Source organism: Anabas testudineus, chromosome 10, assembly GCF_900324465.2.
Source record: "Anabas testudineus chromosome 10, fAnaTes1.2, whole genome shotgun sequence".
Lineage (NCBI taxonomy): Eukaryota > Metazoa > Chordata > Actinopteri > Anabantiformes > Anabantidae > Anabas > Anabas testudineus.
The window spans coordinates 9,326,289-9,354,187 of record NC_046619.1 but is presented as its reverse complement, the minus strand read 5'-3'; the positions used below and the strand labels follow the sequence as shown (position 1 = coordinate 9,354,187).

Sequence of the window (27,899 nt, the reverse complement as noted above, 5' to 3'; positions counted from 1 at the left end):
ACGGGCAGGCCTGCTCGTGCCCTTGGGGATCATTTCTTGACAGAATTCCTCTGTGTCCTCTCCCAGTAAAAGGTCGGCCCCTCTGCTGAATGGTTGTTTATCTTCGCAGACATGTAAGGTTTAGTGTCCCCTGGCTACCTTCATTGCTCTCCCTTCGGTTCAGTTCTTCGTCACCACTTATTTTGAATGCCAAAACCCATCTCTAAAGAAGTGGGGAATTTAAATTGGTAAATTCTGTGTGGTATTCTAAAAAACAAAAAACAGACAGAGGAGGATGTAACAGGTAGGTATGTGTATAAAACAACACTGCACAGTTTTCTGAGTAGATCTTGATATGCATAAAAAGACCTAGGCATCTGTGAGACTACAATGAGGGCTATGTGAGCAATGGAAAAGGTGTGAGTGCAGACAATTTGTGGATATTTATATTAAGGTCACAAATCTTGGCTCGTGTGCACTGACGACGACATGTCGCACAGTTAGTGACATTCATAATGACACACGGCAAACAAACGCACCTGATGAATAGACAGACACTGGCACCTCCTTGAAGATCCAACAGAATGCGTGTCCTTCGAGAAACTGAGGGAGGGAGGGAAACAGATGGTAAAAAAAAAAAGAAAAAGGGAGACATTAGAGGTACAGACACAAGGAGAATGAATGAGGTGCACTGTCAAAATCCATCAGGAGAATCACTGAGAAAAATAATCCTTCACAATCAAAAATATGTAATCCCTTTTAAGAGGCAGAAACAGCTGCTGCAGCATCATTCCTCACTGCCGTGCACCTTTGATAAAGACAGATTATCCTTCGTAGTCAACAGAATATTGAATATTAAATGTTCTTTTTTAAAATGATAGTATAATTGAAATTTAAAGCGTACGTGAGGTAATGGATTTGTAGTCATGGCCTGAGCTCAATGGGAAGTCTATCTCCAATGCATCAACCCTCATCTGATAGCATGACACTAGGTAGAGATCAGTAATGCATCACTGGAATTGTAAATGAGCCACACTCCCTCATAAGCCACTGTTATCAGAAACAACAAGTGACAAGAATATAAATCTGAAGTATTGACTAATGTGACTCAGCCTCCTGTTACTGAGTTTGTTCTCTGCCTGTGGCACTCAGAAAGGTATTTGCTCTCAACAGCGTATCCCTGCATAATAATCCCGAGCAGTGCTGCCGTGCTCTTTATATGTCTCTTTCTGTTTTAGCCCATCTGTGCCATTAACATTACAATCAGTGTCTCATCTTTAGTCAGCAATCATCAGAGTCCTAGATCACAGATATGAGCATAAATATCTGGCTCTCTTTCGCTCACACATTATTTCCAACCCTTTTTTTTTTTTTTTTTTTACTTTGCAGTCATTTTTCTGCCACAAACACAGAAACCCACGTGCCACATACACACTCACACACACACAGTCTTTCAGTAGACTTGCTTTCACTGCCTCCCACACATGCATCCGTAAAAGAGCATGTGTGGTTCACAGCAGTAGCTTGGTCCACACTGGCAGAGACTGGCAGATCCAGGAACCTTAATGTGTTAGATACCCTGCGTGTGTTATACGTCCTTGATAATTGCAGTTTTTCCAAAGCGGGCCTCAAATGTCAGACGCTTTTAACAAATGTCTATATTTTTCACTTTCATCCTTTGCATTTTTTAGTGCAATGCAATATAGGATGTTCAACATGTGCGGTTGAATAGAACGTCTGCAGCTTGCGTTCAGAATTGTATTTTTCAGCGTGGCAGTATTCCAGACAAGCTGTGGTTTCAACACAAAAACTTTAAAGTGCAAACCATTATTTTCACTGTGAAGCAGACAGAGTATCTTATTTCTTTGCCTGCATCCCTCTATTCTACTGTGCAGGTGAATGATTGCAAAACAGAGAGAGACCTTTGCAGTGCGTCCCCCTCCCATGCTGCTCCCTCCTCTCAGGGGATGGCCAAGGTCCAGGATGGACACACAAACGAATGTGACAGGTTGAGACACATTTCTCAGTCTCCAGTTTTAATAAATGCATGTGAATTTTTTTTGTCCATATAAGCATGTGTGTTTGTTTAAGCATTCGTGTCTCTGCAATCTGCAGCTCTGCAATGTTAGAGAGCCAAGATGGTATGGACAGTGGTACCCTGAGTCCTGCCTCAGCTCGACAGGTCACCATCCAGCGCCACCCGACTCAAGGCTTCGGCTTCATTGCGGGCAGCCAGAGGCCTGTCATTGTACGCTCCGTCTCTGCTGGTTAGTCTGTGTGTGTGTGTGTAAGAGAGCGAGATAGAGGATACAGGGAGAGCAATGGATCTTATGATGAATTAAAAGTAATGTTCCTTTCAACTGTATATATATGTTCTGCCCTGTACACTGACTTTGTGTCGCATCACATCTGCAGACGGCCCCTCTTTTGGAAAGCTTCTCCCTGGAGACCAGATCTTGGCCATTAACGAGGAGACGGTGAGCGACGCGCCTCGAGAGAGAGTCATAGACCTTGTAAGGTAACATCCTTTACTGTACCAGGAGGGAGGGAGGAGGGGGGGGAGGGCTTGGGCCAAGGGACCAGCAACATGGGGCAAGCAGGACTAAAGAGGATATGGGTAAATCAAAGGGAACAAACTGTTTCTTATTGCCGTTGATGTTGTACATCAACACAGACCTGTGGATGAGTCAGTCCTTTTGCAGCTGAAGGACGTCGTGGAAATGGCAGATAGAAACTGGAGAAGCTCTCTGAATATATTGTCGTCCGTGGCATTACCTAACCCACTCCACTCTCTGTTGTCTCTCCATAGACGCTGCAAAGACACTATAGTTCTCACTGTGCTGCAGCCCCATCAGGTAGTATAATGGGACACTCGCTCTCTTTCATGTTCCCCTCCCTGAGGATTCCTCGTACTCTTCATCAGTCTTACCACTTTTCTTTCACTCTGAATCGTACAAAGGCACTGCACTGTATTCTGTTCCAGCAGTGCACACTAATGCAGTGCAGACATACAGTACAGTAAATTGCTATTCACGCTCACACCTACACATTAGAGTAATTTATTTTCCTGGTAAACCCGTTCAGAACAGCACCATGTGGGCACATAAACACCCACATGAAACTTTTATCAAGATTGTGTGTGCATTCATCCACGTAGAGAAAATAGAAATTTGAAATGTACTGATCCAGAACTAGATAAATTTAGAAAATAATACAAATACAAATGTGAAAATAGATTTGACATTTTTTTGTATTTAGTGATGCAGATATTCTGTATATTAAAAAAATGTTATTAGGCACGATTAATGTTAAAAGCTAATTTTCAGCCAGCGCATTGCAGCAGCATTAGCCTGCTCAACACACATCTCTGTGGCGCTGGAAATCACATGGGCTTTTCTCTCATTTACATCTCTTCTTTCAAGCTGATTCAAGAGTTCCTTCTCTCTCTTCTTTTCCTCAGTCACCCAAGTCTGCCTTCATAAGTGCAGCCAAAAAGGCCCGCCTGCGAACTAACCCGCCTAAAGTGCGATTTTCAGAACAAGTGTCCATCAGTGACCCAGACTCAGTAAGTTCAGCTTGGTATGACTCGCTGTGAGACATGCATGAAAACATATGCTGTTGCCCTGTCCCTCCCTCTCCCATCACACACTTATTCAGCAGTCATAAAAGCGTCAAGTATCCTCTCTCCATCCTCTCTTATGTCAGTCTGAGCTTCTATACTGTGTGTTTTTGCATTTGCGGTTTGGTTTCAAATAGGCCACATTGTTTTTTTATTAAATAATCAAATGCTTTCAGACATTTTGAAAACTGCCACAACATCACTTAAAAACATTTGTGGGTTTTGGTTTTTAGAGTCAGCTGCGTTTAGGACAGTTTGCACAAACTAGTATACTTAAATTAATTCAGAACAAGCCACTAGATTCATTAATTGCATGAAATAGAATGACAAGAAGGCTCAGTTTTAATTTATCCTCAGTCTTTCTCTAGTTTTATCTCTTGCAATGATGAATCTGACTGATTAGGTCTCAAAGTGCAGAACACAAGCCACAGTTGTTGCACAGGAGAGAGAGGAGGACACATTGATTGGTAATCGTCAGATGTTTCAGCCAGCAATTCCTAACCTATGGCGAGACACATTTTAATCTCTATTCCCAGTGGTCAGAAGCCACAGACTGCTATCGATCATCTGAATGACTTATCAATGTTGGCCACCTAGCCTGGTAATTAAGTAGTGAGGGCCTGGTGTTGAGGTGTGACTTGCTTTTCATTACACTTTACAAGTCTAGTCTAGTTCACCCTCACAAACAAGAACAAAGGTAATGGCGTGCAAAGGGGAGATGATAGACCTGTTTTTGTGGTGTGTTTCGTCACTTAGTGCTGCAGTATGGAGAAAGATCTGCAAACTAAGAACTCAGACTTTAGTCGCTTCCAATCTCACACACAAGAACAGCTTGTTGAGCCTTCTGAATACTTAAGTTCTCCAAAAACAGACTGCTGGGCATCTGCTGTGGACACAGCGCTACATATCAGCTGAAGGCATTTTCGAAGATATATTGTTGCAATAAATCTGCATCCCCTTTACTTTGAGAAGTAATGTCTGTCTACTACTACTTACAAATATCATCATCATCATCATCATCATCATCATCATCATCATCATCATCATCTGATAAACAGAGAAGAAATATAGGGATTGATTTTGTTTTGATTCACAGTTATGGAGGATTTTATTTGGGCTGCGAGGCTGTATCCTGCAGCGTCCTTGCCACATGCCACACTAAACCCCTCAAGTTTGTCTTGTTACATTAAATTACAATCTCTTCCTCTGATCACAGCTGTGGTTTCTTTGAAACAACATATTGAGAACTGAGCCATTTTCTTAAAAAGCCCCCAGCAAGATAAAGACAACAACAGGGTGGGGAGAGCGGCCGTCACATTTCAACAAGAATGAAATGAACTGCACATCATAACTTTTCTTTTAAAGAGTGCTTTGACTAAAAGATTCAATGACCTTGAATCAGGTCTCTCCTCTTGTGCCTCCACTCACGCAGCACTGTGGTGAATGCTTTCAGTCCCACCATCCAATTTTCTTTGCATGGCGAACATATTGACTGGATAGACTGGAGAAATTGAATAAGCCCTTCTTTGATCCTGGTTCAATGAATAAGGTGGGCATCCTGAGGCAGAGTTTTGCTCCTCAGACTGCCCAGAGTTCAGCTAAAGTATCTCTCTATTGTTCACAGAAAGCACCTTTGTATAACTCTCCTCCTCACTAGGTTGTAATGCTGCTCACTCAATAGCAAAACACAAACACACCATTTAAGTGATGTGTGTTTGTATTGCGTAAATAATTATTTACTATTTTTTGGGACCATCAATTTTTGTTCCTAAAACAAAGTTGTTTTCTCTTGTCGATCTCTTTCAGACAATGCTCAAGGACGACTCCTTGCTACTCATACCAAATGTGTTAAAGGTGTTCTTGGAGAATGGACAGATTAAGTCTTTCACATTTGATAGCCGTACAACCGTCAGGGTATGTATCCATAACACACAGCACAAGTCTCTATGTCCATGTGTTCAGTGTTAATGCTTCTAAATTATAATTTTGACTTGAATAAGCTATAAATAATATATTTTTTTTAACAATAGCTCACATGACTACATGCTGAAACAAATAACAGGTCACCAAACTCTGCAGTTCTGCTCAACATAGCTTCATAGTGGCATTTAATTCTAGTCATCAAGTGGCCAGAAACACCACTGCTGCTAAGGAGTTATTACTCTAGAAGTGGATAATTTCAGTTTTACATTGACTGTTTTGTAACTCCAAAAGGGGAAAAAAAAGAGGGAACTCACTCTGTCTTAAATAACACTGTAAATTGAAAAGGCACCAGCTTAGTCGTTTTTAGGTTTTAGGCTTTAACTAGTGAGGCTGTCAAAGTTTCATAAGAGGTTCACCTGAATTTTGAGTTTTACAGTATGCCGGGGTGATTTCAGTTTTTCATGCATTTGCAAACATTTCTAAAATTCTGTTCTCACTTTGTCATAATGTGCTACTGAGTGTAGATTAATGAGAGAAATAATTAATTTAAATTATCTTAATAGAAGGCTGCACCATAACAAAACAAGGGTCTGAATGCACTGAATGTTCAAGAGCTTCACCAATACAATACATTCACAGATACGATGTTCTACACACCAATAAGGTCTGCAATACATGAATGAATAATTAAATTGAAATTTCAAGCATCCTCATGTTCAAGTATTTTGAGGAAAGAAAAGAAAACTCTTCTAATTTTGTGCAATGTTTTCCTATCAGTTTTTTTTTTCTCTCTTTTTTTTTCTCGATTTTTAAAATCTCATTAATGTCATTAAGGTTGTAAAGCAACAAACTTATTCAGTCAGACAGAGGTCATTGCTGTCTCTGTGTCTGCCCATAAGATGAGTCTTACATCTCCAAACAGACTCATTAAATGGACTCTATTAGATTTCAGAAATCTGTTCTCCGCTCACAGTAGAAGAGTGAAGGGAGAAAGGAGAAACAGAACAGCACTTTGAAGGAGAGATAGAGGAAAGTCTCTCCTGTCAGCCTAATTAAATGGAATTTCAGCATAAGAAGGCGCAGATCAATAAAACAATGCCACAGATTAAATCAATGGCAATAGGATGCCCAGTTGTATGCTCGTTAGACTGTCTGTTCGGTAAAGAACTCGTCCCACAGTATTTTAAGCTAAAGCATTCAATCGGTCCTTCTGTTGATTGTGTGGCTTCCCCAGGCATCATTTAATGTAAACCACAGAGGTCAATACTGTTAAAACTGCTTATTCGTGTTTTTCGGAGACAGATGTTGCTTGGGTTACATCAGTGAGTGTCAATTAAATTGTTGTCGGAGAACAAACCATTAGTGCACGTACAGTATTTTACAGCTCCTAATGAGCCTCCACACTGATGCTTACATCTAAACTGCAGGAGCGCATCACTACAGTAGAATGAGTTTAAATGTGCATGCCTAGGGAAGACCAAAAACGACTAACATCAGGTAAAATGTAATAAACTTCGAATTTCCCCTCAGACTGTGCTCTTTTCTTCATCATTCATAGATACTGATCTACACAAGAGCAAAAATTTGCCCTGCATACCTTGCTTCACAGACAATATTTTATTAAATTCAATGTGCTCACTAAAAAATAGCCTCCATACATACCGATATTGTTGTAGTAGAGTGTACTCTTACTGGAGAAATGTTTCAAGCTCTAATGGCTTTCCATCTCTCTCCTTCCAGGATGTGATCTCCTCCCTACAGGACCGCCTCTCACTGCGCTACATTGAGCACTTTGCCTTGGTGCTGGAGGCAGGTGGCCTGGACCAGAATCAGAAGCTGCATCTGCTGCAGGAGAACCAGCCTCTGACACATGTAAGGAAACAAAAAACAGGGATGAGTCTAAAAGCGTTTTAAGTTATGGTTATGCTTAAGTGATTTTTAGTTTCAAAGTCTTCAAATTAAAACATGGACTATCATATTAGCTTCCTGATTTATGTATGTATCTGTGATTTTGAGCTTGTGTTTTTTTGTTGTCAAGTCATGAATTGCAACCTGTTCCACATCTTCTTTGCATTTCTTCACCTTGACTCCAGCAACTCAATGCACATAAATCACTGTGGCACACATAAACATATATAATGCATCAAAAATGTTGTGTACCCTTTTGTGTCATGGAAAATGATACAGTGATGTATGATATATGTGATGTGGTTGTTATCTATCTGTAACCATTGTATTCCCTCAGGTGGTGCATAGAACGTATTTCCAAGGGATGAAGTGTCTGTTCCGCATCTGCTTCTTCCCCAAGGACCCTGCGGACCTTCTGAGAAGAGACCCCGCTGCATTTGAGTACCTCTATATACAGGTGAAACTGTGTATTAAAGGGGAACTTAAAAGGATGTCATTCATTCCCACTACAGTGTTGAAGATAAAAGATAAAGGAATGCCACAAGCTATTTTTATTTTATTGTTTGAATTAGAAACATTTACCTTTTCCTTCTCTAACTGACTTGTATATACCAGAGGCTTTTTTTGCAACATCTCCAAAAATGCTTTCAGATTAAGTGCAGATATCAAACACTCTTATGAATCTGGAAACTGTCCCGGGCAATTAAACTAATGATATAACTTACAGAAGTCACAGTTTTTAGGAGTGATGTTTATAATCAATGTTGTTAGCAATGACCAGCGTGCAAAACAAACGTTCATCGTTTGTCACAGAGTCGCAATGATGTCATCAAGGAACGCTTTGGCATGGACTGGAAATCTGACATCACGTTACGACTGGCTGCGCTCCATATCTACATCACTGTGTCCTCTGCACGACCCAATCAGAAGATCTCTCTGAAGCATGTTGAGTAAGTAATAAAAAACAATTGAATTAGCTTTCAAATGATCTTGAGAAATTACAGATTACACTGGTATATTGTATTTTCACCTCATTAACAATTCTGTATAGTCTGTAGTCTGAGTATCACTGTGCAGTTTGTTCACTCAGTAACATCTAAATGATTAATAATTAATCCCTATAGTAGCCTATTAAAAACTCCAATTAATCCTGGATAATTTTTCCTGTGTCTTTATGAGACATACAGACCCACTGCTTTGTGAAATTACATCTCTCCCTCAATTTACTCATTTATTCTTCAAAACCTTAGCCCAGCAAGTAATTAGCTTCTGCCATCACAAGAAAAGAAGCTGAACAGATCCACTGTTCCTGTAATAGACTTAGGGTGGCCATGTCAAGTTAGAAGTCACAAAGGAAGTAAGGATTTCTTTCCTTGGGATGAAAAGAAATCCCCTTTTCTCCTCAGCTGCAGCATCGTCATTGAACATCCCCACTGTTGTTTTTATTTTCTTTGTGTTTACTTGTACCATCCTTTCCAATGTTCTTTATAACAGGAAGGAGTGGGGACTAGAGCCTTTCCTTCCCCTCACTTTGCTTCCAACAGTGAAGGAGAAGAATGTGTGTAAGACCCTGTCACAGCTGCTGAAGACCTACCAGCATCCACCACCATCAGGCAACAAGGTGTTTCAGAACTAATTGTTAATTGTAACCATTTTCATTATTTATTATTCAAACCATGTTAAGGATGATTTTACAGCTTTTAGTTACAAGGCCATTATATCACATTTTCACCAATTGCAAATTTATTAACCAAATTGCCGCACTCTTGATAACCATCAACATTAAAATCTCAACATTTCTCTGATTCTTTAAAGGAGATTATAATCAATTTAATTCTATGTCTATGTCTGCTTGATAACCAGTCTGTTATCTTAGGATAAGCCCTTCATCTCTATAAATGCAACTGTTGTGTAAGACTTCAGGAACATATTTGGCTCAACAGTGCCTCCACATGGATGTAGGAAGTGTTGGAGGAGGACTCCTCTTTCAAAGATGATATTAATATTATCCTGTTGACAGGTCCCTCCTCTCCAAGGAAAGCTGCAATACATGCGAGTACTCAACGACCTTCCACCATTTGGAGGAATACTGTTTCACACTGTTGGACTGGTAATACATATTTTATCTAATGCAATGTTCTAGAATAATAAGTGAATGCAAATAGTGGTAAACCTCCTGTTTTCTTTGCAGGATGAGAAACAATCAGCTACTACACTACTAGTGGGTCCTCGACATGGCATTAGCCATGTGATTGACCTGAAAAACAACCTCACAACGGTTCTGGCAGAGTTCAGTAGGGTTGCAAAAATCCAACTGTACCGTGAGAGCCAAGGAGTGGCTCGAGTGGAGGTGACAATCCATGAGGCCAAGGTATAACAACACACATTCTCTAAAAATGCATGCTGCAATGAAATCAGGTAGAGACAAGAAACATCATACTACAGCAGGGAACATTTGTTTATTCTACTCTTTTATTTTACAAAACTGTTTTTTACATTTTCTTTCATTGAGTCAAAGTGAGCAGGCAATGCTCATTGCCTGTCTGCTAAATAGTCTTCTAATTCCCCTCCCTCCCACCCCCTGCAGCCCCTGGTCCTTCTCATGGAATGGCCCGATGCCAGTAACTTTGCGTGCCTCATCTCTGGTTACTACAAGCTGTTTGTAGATCCTAAAAGGACCATCTACTTCCGGACCTCTGGTCAGTCTCAGCTGACCAAGGCAGGTATGTTTGAAGCCTTTTTGACTTCCAGGGACAATTAGGCAATATATATCAAAATCCGTTAAAAAACATAAAAACACTGAAAGCAATACTGATCATTTAACTGATGAAATATTCTCATCAGCGATAGAGAGTTGTCAAAGAGAAAATGTCATTCATGTTATTTTAGCATTATATTATTTAGCCAATATCTGACAGACTTCATTACATGTTCAATCCACATGGACATCAACCTGCTTCTTCATTGACTGAAACCATTACCTGTAGTAACCAGGCTAACCTGGAGCTACCATCCCATGGTGCCCTCTGCTGTCACTCCTCTCCTATCATCTCCATTTTGATTCATTGGAGGGGGGTTCTCCATATTGCTTCATGGCAAGATAGAATAACATCAAAGGATTTTGCAATGAATAGTACTTTTTGCAGTAATCATAAACATTTGCTGTTCAAACATGAACAGATCCTTAGCCATCTGCTGTCTCAACCTGTATTGCACATAAAAGAAGAATCATCATGCCATCACATTTCACCAGAATCTAAACCTCCAACCTCAAATGAACTTCCATCTCTGAAATAACAAATAATTCCCATGTGACCACCAGCTGTTTCCTCTGCTATCCCATCTGGATCTTCTCTATGGACACTAGTTCTTAACACCTGAAACTCTCCACTGCTCTGATAATTCTATCCTCAGATTACAGAAGCTCCCACCATGTCCACCCACGTTCTGGGGCAACCAGCTTGCCAAGTGGAGGTCGGCGTGGGGACGAGAGGGAGAGCTTGCACAGGGAGTCAGGATCATCAAGGGCCCTAGTTCCAGCAGAGCCTCAACATCTAGGCCTCTGTCATGTCCATCTTCGAGAACAGCAACAATTTCAAGAGTTACAAACCCACACCGAAGCTGAACTTGACATCAATGAAAATTTTATCTCTCAAGAGACCCCTGGGAGGCCCCGCACTAAGTCAGACCCCATTCAGCAGAGTACAGAGGAAGTAGCTGGAGCTTTAGAGAGCTCAGCAGTGGACAATGCAGGATTTAGAGTCCGAGCTCAAACAATGGGGCAATCCCAGAAAACCTCACGATACTTCTGTGACTCATGCAAAGCAAGGCTTAAAGCAGAGGGTCTCTCACCAGAAGTAAATGGTAGTGGGAGCTCTGGAAGACACTGCTCTGGTGCTTGTGCCTCCCGAGATGCAGGTGCTGTTGACCTTATGGCTCTTCCACCTCCAGGGAATGAAGAGGAGGACGAAGAGGAGGTAGATGGTGGAGGAGAGAAGCTGCAACCACCACCCCCTGCTATTGCTGCCCCACCACCGGGTTTTAGGGACAATAGTTCAGATGAGGATGACCCAAAGAGAGGGAGGAAGGCTCGAACAAGTGCCAGTGCAAGTGTCGCCACTGGGAAGCTAGCCCAAGCCAAGGAAGATGTTCCTGTGACACTGATTGATAATGTCTCCACAAGAACAGTCCGAGATCATGCCCAGGAACTTGATGATGCTCTGGTGTCCACCTTACAGGCGCTAGAGGCTTTGGCAGCTTCTGAGGACTACCCCCATCACCCTCAACAGCCAACACAGACTGCAGGTCAACAACCTCAGTCATACCACAACCCACACTCACTCAAATAATTTGATTAATTAATATTACAAAGTAAATAATATCCTTTAGTAAATATCATGGGGTCATATGGCAAAATACTTCTCTAATTTCTTAATTTTGTAGTGCCAATGCTTAATGTGTAATAATTACAAAAACATTGCACAATTAACCTATAAAAAAGTTTTTTTTGGTTGTTTGTTTTATTTTCATTTATTTATTTATTTAAACTGTGTCCTGTCCGGCAGCATAGTATGCAACATGTAGTACTGGATGCCTTGTTGTGCTGCACAGTTTAGCTTTTTCAAGTGGAGTTATGGGTTAATGTATATAATACAAAATACTCAATAACTTGAACTAGAATAATGAGAAAGCCAAGATGAAAATATTAAGGACCGCATTACCTTAATGTAAGCAACACTATTACACAACAAGATGTGTAATGTCATACGAAATAATAGGCATTGAAATGTTAACGTTATTTCGGGTTGGCTAAGGCAAGTAAAACCATTGCATAGATAAGTCTGAAAAATGTTTGAAATCTGATCATGAAGGACTGATTTTAAAAGTACTGTTTAATTACTTTTGCTGTTTTGTGATCCAGTTAATCCACTTATTGAAAATGTATATTTTCAATATAATACTATATAGAAACCACAGTAAAACACTATGATTATATTTTGATATATCTGTGTAACTTAATATTTATTTCATGATTATACTAACAGTGTGCTTCATTGCCTTCTTCTTCAGGGCTGATTGTCTTAGCTGCCATTACACCTGAGTCATCCCTGGACTCAGGCCATGAGACGAACTCCTCCGAATTGACAGATGTTTCTGAGATGGTGTCAGCTATGAAGCAGAATCAGAACCAGGCCTACCTGCTAGCTCACCATATCAACAAAGATCGTATCCTCTGCCGACGTGACTTTCCCCTGGCTATCCCTGGTTGCACTGCAAAAACCATAGGGACTGGGGCCTTCTCTGTAGGTCAGATCCGTGCTGGCTGTCCACCCAAGCAAGTAATCCTCAGTAAGACTGTTCCCTTTAAAGTCAGTCCCAGTCAAGACTCTGCAATACTCAGTGTTGTTGCAGAGCAGGGGGTCAGTCAAGACACTGCTCAGAATGAACAGAAAGTAGAAATAAAGGCAAACTCTGAGTCCACCAAAGCAAACACCACTGATCCCCCTTCTAAGTCACCTGAAGAACTTAAAGTGTCTGATGCTTCAATGATAGGTCAAGTCAATAAAGACCAGAAGTTATCAAATTCTTCTGGGGAGACACTGTGCCAAAATCTTCCTGATGGTATAAAGGACAAAACAGCAGCACCTTGTAATACAGATCCTAGCAGCAAAGCCTTATCAATCCTCTTGCCTGTGGACAGAACTGCCTCTGCCAAAATTTCACCCACTAATATGTGCCAAGATGCCAAGACTGCCTCTAGCGAGACCATGAAGCCTTCAAGCTCTGCAGAACTTCTGCCAGTTGATGATCTTTTCTGCACATGTCCAGTGCAACAGGAACCTGCACCTCAACTAAGACTAAAAGATCCACAAGTTCAGAAGGTGGTGATATTTCAATCCTCCTCCCCCACAGATGATGAGCGTCTTCGGGCGAAAGGCCTCCAGTTGGCTAGCGATAAAGAAAATGGAGTTAGAGTAGGAGCAGATCCTTGTTTGGCAAACCCCAGCCCTCAAATACAAACGAAGTACTCCCCTCTTCTGCCTGTAAAAACAGAGAAAAAAGAAGCATCTGAAAGTAAGACTGAGGCTGCCCAGGTCAAATCCCACCCTGAGTCACAGAAATGCCCTATAAAATCCTTACCTATTTTAGATGACCCAACAACACCAAGTCCCTCTGTAGATAAGGTCTCTACTCTTCCAAGTAGAGACTCAAAGAAACAAGGCAGCAGTAAGGGAAAGTCCCAACGCAGTGCCCCTTTCTTGAGCTTTAGAAACCTTCTTTCAGCTACGTTCCCAGCAAGAATGCGAAGAGAAACGGATGAGCGAAGGGCTCAGTTGCAGAAGGTTCGCCAGTATGAGCTAGAGTTCTTGGAGGAGCTGCTGAAACCCAAATCATCCCAGGGAGATTTTTTGCCCCAGGGATCCTCGCCTGTGCCCTCAGGCACTCCTTGTGCCTGCCAGCTCCGCACTAGCCCTGTACTAAAGGCACCAGGCATCTCCAGGGAGCAGCGACGCAGTTGTGACTGTAAGCGTATGTGCAGGGGCATGAGACTACCTGACACACCAGTTGGCTCCATAACAGAGACACAACACAGAGGCAGAGAGAGAACTATCTCGAAGACTCCTCCATCTGTTTCGAAAGCCCCTCATACCCAATGTGCTACAAGGAGACCTCAGACCTTAGAAATCAAGACCACTCGAATACGTTCTACCAGCCTTGAGTCAAGAGAACCAAGGGGAGAGCAGGGCTCATGTTTGCCCACCTGTACTTCTCGAACAGATTGCATGGGGGCTCCACAATATAAGAAGCTCCAAAGGCGATATAGCATAGGAGAACTGGATAACAGCACTAGCACACCTGTGTATGCTGAGGTAAAGCCCAAAGCTAAGAGTCTAGAGAAGGAGATGGAGAGAGTAAGGGCCACAGGGCTGAGGCTCCCCACCCCAGTAGAGCCAGTCCATACTCACTCTCACCAGGGGGAAGGAAAAGGGAAAAAGGGTGTGTTTTTCATTCAGGGAGAAGAGCTATTGCGTGAAAGTAAAGAAGGGACTAGTGAGATGCTGCTCGCCCTGCCTAGTGAAGACAGCGATGACAAGGATAAATGCTGCTCATTCTGTTTCTGCTACAGAAAGTGTGAGGCAGCGGATGAAAGCAGTGAGAAGGATGAGCTCTCATATTCTATACCCCTTCAGGTCCTTCCAGGCATGGAGCTGGACTCGCATACCTTTCCTGTAGTGAGCAAAACACTCCAGGTTCTTAATGCAGAGGACTGCAGTGGGGAGGAGGATGAGGTGGAAGAGGAGGAGCCACAGACACAGGAGATTGACCTAAGGGCCTGTGGATCATTGGAGGGGAGCCTGGCACGGGTACAGGCTCTACAGGGGAAAACATTCAGCTTGCCTGATGGTTTCCTAAATGCCCAGTTGGATGCTAACGAGCTGCTAGCTATCCTGCGTCAGTGTGCTAACAGCCCACAAGCTGACGGCGAGACTCGTCTTCAGCCCTCACGGATCGCAGAATACAAACAAGAGCTTGCGGTGCGCTTCAAAGAATTCAGGGCATCCTGTCGACGGGTGGCAAGTGTTGAGAAAAGCCCGACACGTATGCTCGCTGTTGTCTCAGCTAGCTTTCAAGTGTTGTGCGAACTAACTCAAACCTTCATTAAATTGGTCAGAGGGGTTCGTTCAGAAGCCCAACGGCTGCAGCTGTTGAGAAAAGTTGAGGAAGTAGCAATCAACTACACTTTGCTTCTGCGTGCGGCAGAAGAATCAATGGGACACTCGAGCAGCTTGCCAACGAAGACAGAGTGCCCGCAAGTTTCCTCCAACACCAATAACATGAGCTCACTCACTCGTCCCATCAAAACTCTCCCTGCTCAGTAAAAGAAAATCTGGCAGAGATGTAATCAGAACAGTCCAGAATGTGGGTGGCTTCTCCATCCAAATTCATTTTTTTATTTGTTGTTTACATTTTTTACAAAATGTGCAAAGTATCATCCTCGGTAAAAATTGCAAAGCAGCTGTTCCATCCCATGTTTACAGGCCCTGAGGTAGCCTCATGAATCTTGTTTTAAAATATACACCAAACTAATGCACAATGGAATAAGAACCCAATAACAGACTGGGCAATACAGGGCTAATCACCTCATGTCAGTATTCACAATATAAATAACTCATTATAGCATAATATTTTATATGTAATATATATATTTGAGTTGTGTCTCCTTAGCAAATAATATAAAGTTTTGTGAAGAATAAAGGTGAAGAATATATTTGAAATGTATGAATTAAGAGAACTATATACATTATAAGAAATAATAGAAATAAATGTATGCTCTGGACAAAAATATTTCAGAGATCTTGTCAAGTAGCGACTTCTGTAAATTGCGTAGTCCAAAGCGTTGGTTGATTAGATGGTGATGTGTTTGTCTGTTGAATTCCTAACTGTTGTAATGCAAAATGGAGATCTCTGTTGGCTATGTTGACAATGTCTGGCATACTGATACAACAGTCAAAAGTTACAGTGATGGAAAATGAAAACCACCGAGAGACAAGTATGACATATTAAATGAGTCTGACTGACAGAAGCCCATTCTATTCTCTTACTATAACAGCGCAGGCATGAAACACACCTGCTCAGGGCAGACGATGTAGCAGAGACCCTGTCATAGTCTTATCCACTGTACAGTAATGAGTGTTGGCACCTCACTCATCTACCCACACTGTACTTAACTAACGCACACAGTCTACTTTACACTACCATGATCTATAGCTCACTTGCATCTCACTTGTTGTGAATCATAGTTTTAAATAGAGCCATCCACTTGCAAGTGACTAAGCTTATCACTAGAATTTTGCACAAGCGCTGAAGTTGAAATGTATCCTCTAATGTTTGATTCTATGTTTTTTTATTCACTCTGCTGCTATAAAACTCACTTACGTCAGCAGAACCAGTTTTACATAATTCATCTCCTCAAAGCTAAAGCTTACCTGTTTCAAAAGATATTTTGTTTGTATTCAGGTTTTCAGATATAATATAAACAAAGTTGCTTTCTATGTGCTGTTATACATTTGTGCAATCTAGCAGATATATAAGAAACACAAAAAGTAGTTTTCTATGTATTTTAATAAAACTAACACATCTGTTCCCTGTTTGAAATCTCTATCACTCATCCTCTTGTTATTCCTGGAAATTAATCACAGAGGCTTTGTAATTGTGCTGGCCTAACATGTACCTATCCTGTATCCTGGACATACTGTTAAAAGAGAGTGCTGTGAAACCAAATTAAGAGTGGCAACTAAGAAGTCAAGAGATGCAATACTGCTGTTTCTTCAAATAACATAGTGGTTAGTGCTGTGGGATGTAATATGGTACTTTAATGTATATACAACCCTGTTTCCAAAAACGCTGGGATGCTGTGTAAAGTGTAAATAAACAAGAGTGCAATTTAAAACTTGTATTTAGTTGACAATCATTCAAAGCTAGCATGTCAAGTGTTGAAACAGATTTATTTATTTATTTATTTTTAACCGGCTTATTCTGAATTTGATGCCAGAAACACATTTTAAAGGCTTGTTACATGGGCATGTTTACCACCCTGTTGCATCACCTCTTTTAATAAAGCTGTGTTTGGGGACTGCAGAGGTTTTTTTTTTTGTGCTGAAAACAATTTTTTTTCCCATTCGTACTTAATATAAACATGCATTCTGTTCCCATGTAACTTAACTGCAACTGTGATTACATGTTTGTAACATATGTACAAAAGTATGTTGTAAAATCAAATTTTATTGCGATGCAATGTATTTTTTTAAATTAATGAAGCATTATATTTATTAATGGAAAGGGACTTGCAAGGAAGTGGTTAAGGTGGATGGAGGGCATAAAGTGTCCAGGACTTACAAAGTGCAGTCAGTTTGAGTTCAGAGCCCCATTTGAGGTTAGGTTTAAGAAAGAAAAGCAATTTGGTTCTAGTTAGTGAAAGACTGTGTTTTTGTTTCGTGTAATGCATTCATGCAATGTGAAGTGACTGTTAAAGTCTTACCCTCATCTTAACCCCGTGCCATGAGTGCCTGAATACAACCATAAGAAACTTGAATAATTTTACTCAAAAATCTGGACGTTGTAGTGTGGAGGAAAGGAAAACACTTGACTGTTGTAGATCAGATATTTTGGCAGACAAAATAAGTTAATTTTATATGTTTTTTATTTATTTTGCATGCCATATAGTTAATTCCTAAGCCCATGCAGTGATTTCCACTACAAAATTGTATCTGTTTTTAAATACAGTGCTACCTGAGGGCCTGAAGATCATGGACATCCTGGACTGGTTTTCAGCCTTGTACCTTGCAAACACATTTCATCAAATTCTTTGAATATTTTATTACATACCTTAGATGAGTAAACCTATTGAGAAATGTTACTATTAGGTTGTTGAACTACCCATGCAGTTATTCACAGAGTGGCAAACCTCACCCAATCCTCGCAGTCTTTTGATATCTCTGTCTTTTTTGAAACTTTTTTTGAAATGTGTTGCTGGCATAAAATTCAGGATGAGCTTTCCTTCAAAAAGCAATCACATTTCTCTGTTTCAACATCTGATTTGTTATCTTTCTGCTATTTTCAATCAAATAAAGGTTTTAAAGGATTAGCAAAACATTGTATTTTGATTTTATTATGTATGTATTCTTACATTTGACACAACGTCCCACTGTTTTTGCATTTGAGGTTGTGACTTTAATGTTTTGATTGCAAGAAACTCATTTTAGGATACCCGGTGCAAAATACATCTACTTTACAAATTTTTTGCACCAAATACTTTCTTTTGGTTCTGCTGTAAATTCAAGCCTGTTACACCTTGTTTGATTATTAGTTATTAGTGTTTGTGTGAGAGTACATGAGTACAATGGTAGAAAATATTGTCCATCCGCAATGCTTTTCATTTAACACCAGCTTATCTGCACGTCTTTACTTAAACCATTAAGTAAACATTTGTGGTCTTAACAAGCACTCTCTTTTACTGGTTCTCCTTCACTGTTGATGTGGCATTTCCCATTACCATATACAATGTTTTCTCTTTCACAGTACTGCGTGTTTTCCCTTACAAATTAGACTTTTAGGGGCAGGTACTTTGAGCATTGAAGGTGATGATGCTGTTTGTACAGATACTTTTCCAGTTCTACAGTGGAAAAACTGGCAAAAATGAGAGGCTGTAGTGGCATTATGTTGTTTTGCAAATGATATTCAAGATGGAAATGTATTATTCTACACTGTTAATGTAAATAATGATAGAATATTTGAGAGAAAACAAAAACTTTTCAAACATTACTTGTAAAATTAAGATTTATCCAAACTTAACTATTTTGTAAAAAGGAAAATATAAAACATGTCTGTAAGGTAATTATTTATAGTAGTAATGTAACATAGAGACTAATAGCAAAACATATATTTTAAAGAATATATTATGAGTATAAAGCATGGGACATGTTTATTTTTATAAACAAGAATATCAGACAGTATTCCTTCATCAGCACTTGAACATTTGTTTATTATTATAAACATTTCCTGTGGTTGTCATTGTTCATTTGCTTTGCTAAACTTTGTGAATTTGTCTGTGTTTCATTCACATGATGAGCCCACTGTGGCTTAATCCATTGTTTGTTTGTTTGTTTGTTTATTTTATGTGCACTTATTCATTCCTGTCCTTATTTATTGTCAATGATTCTGTCCTCACTGTGTTCTCCTGTCTGTGTACAAAGTTAAATCATGTTAAAGCAATAAAGTATGTTATATAAACTCTTAACTTTAAACTTGTGGTAACCACAGGTTGTCTATCAGAACAACTTCAAACAAATGACGTCATCTGAAAGCTAAACTGAAAATGTTTCTCTTGCTTCCAGCAGCAGGTGTTTACTCCTTTAACTGCTTCAGTCATTTGCCTCGGGCAAAAACTGATATTGACTCAACAATGCAAACTTCACCTGCATCAATGGTTGACAGTGAAATCGTTTTGTTTTGCTTGCATTTGATATAGTTTGACTTCAAATGTGTTTTTTTGTGTTATCTGTATTATCGCTAAACACTGAAAAAGCAAATCGAAACTGAGCCAACCATCAACTAGGGAAGCTTCTCTGAGGAAGCATTGCAATAAGGTCATGTTCAGTTATAAGCCTGACCTGAAGATAATCCACTTACTACTGCCTCTACATGTCTACAGAGATCTATAGAAAAACACTTTACATACTATTCAAACTGTGCAAACTATGCAACTTTTCACTATGACAAATGTCCACTCTGATAAACCCTAACCCTACACTGCTGCACTGGCAGTGCTGGTCCCTTAATGTTTTGCAATTCTTACTTTTTAAGGTGCATTTTGCTATAGTCCATAAGTTTGTTGTTTCCCAAATTTTGTCAGTCCCCATTTTGTCATTTTGTCTTGTTGTGACAATCAGCCACATAAGATTTTATGTAACCAAGATATTTCAAGAAGCAATTTTAGCTGCCATGACATGACTCTAATAACATCAGCTTATCTGCCTTTTGGCTATGAAGCGAAGTAGCTAAAATAACACTTGGGACTATCACAACTGCAAAGTATTCAGCACTCAGGCTGTTTGTTGCATGTGCTAAGACTAAAAAAGGAAAGAAAACCACAGCAAGAGAAATGAAACAGCAGAAAAAGAGAAGTGCTTCCAGCACATGCCAAAAAGAGGCGAAAATAATGAACTCATTGAAGCAGCCCGCTGCTCGTGATGACAAGAAAAAACCCTGTGGACATGTTTTGTTTGAATATGATGTTCCTGTGAATACGGTCTGCTTCAGCTAATTTACTTCTGTAGTAAAACTGCGAAATTTTGGAAACATTTCTTATCACAAAAGCACACTATTGAGTAAAGTTAGTTGTCAGGTAATGGTTCAAATATTCCATCTTTCTAGACACAAATAGGCCTACGGGAGGAAACTAGGGCCCACTCTTTCGCATATTGGCTTAACAACAACTGTAAACAAATTAACAAACTATGTTTTGTTAATTAATTATTTCTTGATCAATATTTGGACAGCCCAGATGCACGGATTGCCTAGAAATGCAAAAACGGTTTTTCATTGCTGTCAATATCCCTCAATGTCAATGCTGCCGATTCAGTTGTCTATAAAATATGTCTTATTAATGCACATTTAATGGAAGTAAAGGGAGTAAAAGGGGACAAAAAAAGTTCATATTAAGCTAATATGTATCTTTAACACTCTAACTCACTCATTTAATCAATTCATCTTCCAAAGTGACTGCACCTCTTTTAGGGGGAATTCTCTCTTTGTGCTTTCAGGGAAACAGCTTCTCTTCTGAGTTGCAGTCGAAAGCGCCTGAAAGTTATTGCTTTGTTGTAGTAGTAAGAACCTAACTTTCAAACAGATGTACTTGCTCGATGATGTCAGGTTGTTCAAATTTCTTTAGATAAATTCTAAAACGTACAAATCAAGGACTGTGAATTTCTCATCATGTAACGTTAATGGACACACAACGTGTATTTGGTAATAACCAAATGTAAAATACGTATTACACGCGTAATAACCCATTTTATTAAAACAGTTATTTGTAAAATTGTTTGTTTATTTCTATACAGCCACAGATTTGTTAGAACAACTACATTTACTTTATTTATATCCTATATATATATATATATATATACATACACACACACATCCCTGTCACGTGCCTCAGATCCGCGTCTGCCGGTGATGACGTAATCGCGGCGACGACGTACGTCAAAGCGTACGCGCAGCTTCGCAAGGAAGAGCAGCACGCGTGATGTGGGGGACATAATGGTGGATAGGTAGGAAGGCGCTTTAGCTCGGCGAGAGTAGCTCCTCAACTGTTGAGCGGTTTTCAGTCATTCTTCTGGACTTTTCCGTCCCCCCTGACTCGACAGCTACTCACTACCGCCACCCACTCGGACTGAACAACGCCCTGGATCGCAACAAAATGCCTAATATTAAAATATTCAGCGGTAGCTCACATCCGGACCTGTCTCAGAAAATAGCAGATCGCCTGGGTCTGGAGCTGGGAAAGGTTGTTACAAAGAAATTTAGCAACCAGGAAACATGGTGAGTGGTGTAGCTGCACATGTAAAGAAGCTGCCACACAGAGGTGTAGCTGTACGCAAATATTGTAGCCTAGCGACATGTATTTAATTAGAAACGTGGTGTCATGGTGAAATTGCCGCGCAGTGTTGTTAGGAACTTGTAGTCCACGCATGACTAGCAACACATGCTAACAACCTGCAGATTCAGAACAACAAATCCACCTTTTAGATCTTAATTAGTTAAAATGATCATGTGACACGTTCAGTGTGTCATTTTCTGACCCTGCATGCGTCTCTTTCACCCACTTCATTTCTGCTCAGATCACAAAGCACCAAGTTAGACACAAGCCATTGTTTACTCCGTCTAATCTATCACCTGGCTGCCACGGTGTGTTCGCTCTGTGGTGCTAAGTGCTGTTTGTCTTGTCACCTCTGTCCTCTGGCAGCGTGGAGATAGGAGAGAGCGTACGTGGGGAAGATGTCTACATTGTGCAGAGTGGCTGTGGGGAGATCAATGACAATTTGATGGAGCTCCTGATCATGATCAACGCCTGCAAGATTGCCTCGGCCTCCAGGGTTACGGCTGTCATCCCCTGCTTTCCTTATGCCCGACAAGACAAGAAGGACAAGGTGGGGGTGAGGGATAACTGTCTAACTACTTCTGTCATGCCATGTGCCATCCAGCATCATGACAAGAAGCCTGCAGCCATGTACATCAACAGCCACTTGACAAGGCATATTTGCTTTGTTTGTTTGTTTTTCTCTCCCTGGTTCTTTATGCTGATGCATCACCTGCATTTCCCATCTCATATTTCTATGTGTAGAAATGTGTTTCTGTGTTTTTTACTTTCAATTTAATATTAGAATCATATTTACACGGTTTTGGTGATAAAACCAAAACCGTTATCATATCTGGAAAGTATGAAGTCATAGCAACTTCACTTCTTTCTAGTTAGATCAAAAGGTTTCACTACTCATGCAAGTAGCTTCATCTGATAAGAAAGAGGTGCAGTTGCCATTAGTCAGTTTCCAGATAATTTCACCTGAATGACTGAGAGTTTTCATAGACATATCTTTCTAACTAGTTGTGTATGTAGCAATCAAATATGAAAACTGGTGTTTTCATATTTGGGGTCATCAATGTATCAATGATCTCATCAAAATGGTCTCACTTTAGAAAAACTAGAACCAAAAATATTGTAATATCTATGTAATTGGGTTATAACTTTACTGAATTGCTAAGCTCTATATTAAGCTCTATCTTAAGTGTTATATTTAGAAACAAGCCATGCCTGTCTGTTCACTTACTCCATGTGACTGAGGGGATCTATTTTCATTGCAGAGCCGCGCTCCTATCTCTGCCAAGTTGGTGGCCAACATGTTGTCTGTGTCAGGTGCTGACCACATCATCACTATGGACTTGCACGCCTCGCAGATACAGGTAAGCAACACAAAAGCATCCCGATACAGTTAACAAAGGGTAACATGAGCTTTCTGCGTATAATTTCTCCAGGTATTCATCCTATATGACCCAAGTGCATAAACCTTTCAATTTTTTTTTTTAGGGATTCTTTGATATTCCCGTTGATAACTTGTATGCAGAGCCAGCTGTGCTGAAATGGATCAAAGAGAACATCGCTGAATGGAAAAATTGTATTATTGTCTCTCCTGACGCAGGAGGAGCCAAGAGGTATGCTAGGGCCACTTGTCATAGGTGCTCTAACCTTGGTCATAGCTTACTTCCACCATATCTCTTTTAGAATTTACTCTAGATTAGACATTTGTTGATTTTCCTTATCTTTGTCGGCGCTCTGATTTGACACGTTACAGTTTTATACGCTGTAGCACATGCACACACTACAACACAGTGATATTAAGCTTTCCCTTTGCAGGGTCACCTCAATAGCTGACAGGTTGAATGTGGACTTTGCTCTAATCCACAAGGAGAGGAAAAAGGCAAACGAGGTGGACCGCATGGTTCTCGTTGGCGATGTAACTGATCGGGTTGCAATTCTAGTAGATGACATGGCTGACACTTGTGGTACAATCTGTCATGCAGCTGACAAGTAAGCCCCTTCATTTACCTTTGTCACATAAATGTCGACTTTCCAGGATATATCCATTCATCTGGAGAATTGTCATGCATTATACTTTTTCTCTCACTCAGATTAATTTCTGCTGGTGCCACCAAGGTGTATGCCATCCTGACTCACGGCATCTTCTCTGGCCCAGCTATCTCACGCATCAACAATGCCTGCTTTGAGGCTGTGGTGGTCACTAATACAATCCCTCAGGAGGAGAAGATGAAACATTGTCCCAAAATACAGGTAAGGATACAGCAATTACTTTGGACTTACCTAAGCTTCCAAATGTGTTTGTTTGTTTGTTTGTTTGTTTTTTGTCTGTGTGCAAAAAACTATGTAAAAAGTAGCTGTTTAGAATAATAAGAAATAAGGACACATCCTCAGTTTGAGAAGCTAGTGTTTTTGGGAAGCTGGAATGTCTTATGCTTTATATGCTTTAAAGGTGTGTTAGTAAACAAATCATCCAGTCAAGTTACCTTCACATTGTCTCTCTGCCTCCAGGTTATTGACATCTCCATGATCCTTGCAGAGGCCATCCGTAGAACTCACAACGGAGAGTCTGTGTCGTATTTGTTCAGCCATGTCCCTTTGTAACAAATGGTGTCTACCATCAACTGTGTGCTTTTACACCAAATAACAGAAGAGGGAATTCCCCAACCCAAACACAACCATTAGCAAAGATGTTTGGCTAACTAACCATGGAGGAGAAAAAAAACTGTCATGTCTGTTACTAATGCTGAACCCACTCACCAAGTTCCTCCCCTCGTGAGCAGTGTCTCTTCATTTCTGGGACATTTAAGCATTTGCAAGCTACCAGTTTAGGCCAGTGTATTTATTGTACATGGATAAATAAGTGTTTATCCACTGTAAATGTCTTATTTCATCACATTTCGATACAGAGTGTCTCTCGACCGTTTCACCGCTACAGGAGTCATTTCAATCTGTTGTCAAAGAACTAAGAAAAAAATCCATGGCAGGAATCCAGTGATCAGGAGAAGCATCTGGCATATAAAGCTGTTACACTGCTTTTTGTTCCAGTGAACGAGTGTAGTTTTCCATGTTGCTTATGTATCCTCTGCTATTTGAATTAATGATGTGAATGTGTATTGAACTAGTTTACAGTGCCACTGCAGCTCCACTCAACCAAGAGTGCCTCAACAGTCTGAAATTAAATTAGAATTATTTTTTCCTCCAGTCCCCCTGCCCCCCGTTATGTTTCTGTTTACTTTTATTCACCGAAAGGAGAGCTGTCAGCGTGTCTTATCAGACTGCAGAAGATATTTTAGGATGTTTCTTTCAACTTTTGAGGTGCACTCATTGAGTGGAGTTCGCCCAGTGTTCAGGGGCTACCCTTCAAAGTTCTACGTTCAAGATATTTCTATAGAAAAGATGTTGGGTTTTTAGCTTGGGGTCTCTGCAGGCTGGAGCTTCCTTCAGAAATATTCACCTGCTCTTTTTTTCTATTTTTATGTCTGGAGGAAGGATTTGTCATTATGTGCATATTCTAAATCTTTGTGTTTCCTTTTTTCAGTAGGATGAATGCGTCTGTTTTCTGAGGAATGAGGATGCATTCTTAATAAAACTAAATATTCATAAAATCTTAAACATGACATTTGCTTTTATTGATGATGTGAATGGATAATGCATAATTTATTTTATGAATGCAATTATAAAAACTGATTCTTGAAAAGTTAAACACAGTACACTAGATACATTTGAGGGAAAACAATTCAAGTCCCTTTACACAGTACTCTCTTTGATAAGCAATAAATAAAAGATTATTTCTTGACAGTATGGATAAGACTTTAAGTAGGCATTTAAAGCTTCATTTTTGTATTGCTGAAGACGACTTGATCAGAAATAAGTAGTGTATCTTGTCTGTTTATGGATACATGATCCCACCCTCTCTAAAATCCTGGTCCTGATCTTGATGACGGTGTGAATAAAGTTTAAAGAAGGTTTGCGGGGAATTCACGGTAATAAAGTGGTATTACTGCTGCTTTTACATGAATCCCTGGATGTGTCATGTTATATCATCTGACATTTACGCTAAACACATCCGCGAAAAAAACGAGTTGGATTGAAAGGAGAAACAGCCAATCGTCGAGCATGTGACGTAGTCCGTCATCGACAATTAGAGGAGGCGGGCGAATCAGGGACCCCACCGAAGATGATGAGTGCATCTTGATTTCCTCATATTGTTCTGACGAGATATAACAGTATTGCCGCAAAAACGACTAGAAAACGTGCTGTCTTCGCATCTGGATGAATAATTAGAAATGAGCGCTCTCCTCGTCTAAATGGATGTCCCTGCTCCTTTCTATTATCAACAATGAACGGTGGGAAATTATAACAGACTCACGATTTCCATTTTCTGCTTGTACTGCCAGACATCAGCCCTCTGGGTAAGTAAATGTCCTTTCAGTTCATTTCCTTTTGTTGTGATATTCCACTAGCTCATCATTCTTTCATTCATTTTCTTGATTTCAATTATATCATTATAATCTGCCTGTGTCTGATGTGCTTTATGATTGTTTCTTTTACTCAGATCAAGGATGACAGGAAGTCCTGAGCTTACACAAGATGAAGAGGACCTTAGGTATCCGGTGGTTCGTTTCCAGAGCTATTTGCATGGGGGGACCTCCAGCTTGCTTTCCACCCTCCCCACACTTATTGCGTTCCCTGTTTACAAGACTGTTTTCCGTCAACAAATCCACAACACGGCCCTTCACCGGGCAGTGGGACAGCTCTACAAAGAGGGACCCGTGAAGCTCTACAGGGGTGTGGCCCCACCATTACTAATGAGGACGCTGAACGGCACGCTGCTCTTTGGCCTGCAGGACACCCTTCACTGCCAGCTTTCCCCGTCATTCCAGCACGTCGTCCCCGGCTCAGCCCTATCTGCTCTAGCCGGATGTGGTGCAGGTATGGTAGAAGCTGTAGTGTTTACCCCCTTCGAGCGTGTCCAGAATGTGCTGCAGAATGGGCAGAATGACCGTCACCTGCCCACCCTGAAGAGTGTCCTGGTCAGGCTGAAGTCACAAGGGCTGGCCTTAGGGTACTACAGAGCCTTCCTGCCCATCACAGCTCGCAACACTCTAGGCAGCTCCCTCTACTTTGGCCTAAAGGGGCCTGTGTGTGATGCTGTGTCAGGACAGGGGCTCTCTCCAGTGGCTTCCTCCTTTGTCTCAGGGACGCTGACCTCCATGGCAATCAGCTTGACTCTCTACCCGCTGTCTGTGCTAGTGTCGAACATGCAGGCACAGGTTGGAGGGGAAGTGAAAGGGCTCATGGCGTGTTGTAGGATGCTGTGGAAATCACGGCAGAAGAGTGTTGTTCTGCTTTACAGAGGAGGATCCCTGGTTATTCTGAGATCATGCATCACCTGGGGAATCACTACTGCAATCTATGACAGGCAGGAAAAACGTTCGAGCTGAGAACAAACGGTGGAAAATCCCCTTGAAATTCAACTCCAAATAGAGACAGACCCGACCCCCTCCTAGTGCAACTGCCATGGCCAATCAACAGCAACCACACAGACACGATCCATCATCTGGTTCCAACCAACAAACACTGTGATTTCTGTGGTTCACAATGCCAAAGCAAGTTAAAGGCACTGCCGGGACTTGAGGGCAAGTTGCTTGTGCACTAAAAAAATAATATCTGCCTTTAACTATTAGTTGCTCTATGGCAACATTATAATTATAATTATAATAATTTCAGCATTGGATCCACACAGGGCTCTGAAAGTCAGGATATCTCAGCCTCTGCTGCCTTGATTTTACCGTCTAAGATTTAATATTGGTATTTAATAATCTTTATGATATCGGTATTGCATATGACTTGAAGGACTGGAACAAATAAGTCCCTACTCAGTGACTCAGGGATCAGTGAAGGGCCTGGGGAAAAAACCTTTTGGGATCTGAGGCCTTTTTCTGAAGTTTGCATGTTGTGCCTATGTCCTGCATGGGTAACCATCCAAATGTTAGTTGGGAATTAAATTGCTGTATAGCACTGTGATACACTGCCAGGTGTGGGAGAGACTCCATCTGCCCTGCAATCAGAGTACAGCACTGACTTGAAATGAAGGCGTGTAGCCTACTTTTCACAATGTAGCCTCTGTAAATAAAATCATATGTGAATGTGATTGAAAGAATGTCTATTGCATGTTGCATATGTTTGACCTCAGCATATAACTGTAAAATAATACAGCATAAAATTAGAGTAATAACCCCAACCCACCCATGCAGCTGCTGTCCTCGCAGAACACAGTGCTGTCTTAATGGATTTCTGTCCAACCGTGTC

General features: G+C 40.7%; 3 protein-coding genes across 4 annotated transcripts; all 3 read left to right on the top strand.

The window, feature by feature from the left end:
* The first annotated feature begins 1,931 nt into the window (after positions 1 to 1,931).
* Positions 1,932 to 15,616, top strand: frmpd3 (FERM and PDZ domain containing 3). The gene is made up of 15 exons (XM_026357243.1): positions 1,932 to 1,987; positions 2,095 to 2,246; positions 2,395 to 2,497; positions 2,789 to 2,834; positions 3,440 to 3,544; positions 5,405 to 5,512; positions 7,262 to 7,393; positions 7,767 to 7,886; positions 8,243 to 8,379; positions 8,924 to 9,050; positions 9,450 to 9,539; positions 9,621 to 9,800; positions 10,017 to 10,152; positions 10,844 to 11,734; positions 12,500 to 15,616. Exons 1-15 carry the CDS (start codon positions 1,947 to 1,949, stop codon positions 15,310 to 15,312), a joined length of 5,181 nt encoding a protein of 1,726 aa, XP_026213028.1. The 5' UTR covers positions 1,932 to 1,946; the 3' UTR covers positions 15,313 to 15,616.
* Positions 15,617 to 21,202: 5,586 nt separating this feature from the next.
* prps1b (phosphoribosyl pyrophosphate synthetase 1B) lies at positions 21,203 to 25,199 on the top strand. 2 transcript variants are annotated; one of them, XM_026357750.1, is made up of 7 exons: positions 21,203 to 21,532; positions 21,957 to 22,146; positions 22,853 to 22,951; positions 23,076 to 23,200; positions 23,403 to 23,576; positions 23,678 to 23,837; positions 24,096 to 25,199. In XM_026357750.1, exons 1-7 carry the CDS (start codon positions 21,411 to 21,413, stop codon positions 24,186 to 24,188), a joined length of 963 nt encoding a protein of 320 aa, XP_026213535.1. In that variant the 5' UTR covers positions 21,203 to 21,410; the 3' UTR covers positions 24,189 to 25,199. The 2 variants fall into 2 exon arrangements, with proteins under 2 accessions (XP_026213535.1, XP_026213536.1); XM_026357751.1 differs by having other exon boundaries at positions 21,204 to 21,532; positions 21,957 to 22,140.
* A 547-nt stretch (positions 25,200 to 25,746) lies between these two features.
* LOC113160470 (solute carrier family 25 member 53) lies at positions 25,747 to 27,741 on the top strand. Its single transcript, XM_026357747.1, has 2 exons — positions 25,747 to 25,999; positions 26,143 to 27,741. Exons 1-2 carry the CDS (start codon positions 25,899 to 25,901, stop codon positions 27,029 to 27,031), a joined length of 990 nt encoding a protein of 329 aa, XP_026213532.1. The 5' UTR covers positions 25,747 to 25,898; the 3' UTR covers positions 27,032 to 27,741.
* Positions 27,742 to 27,899: the final 158 nt, after the last annotated feature.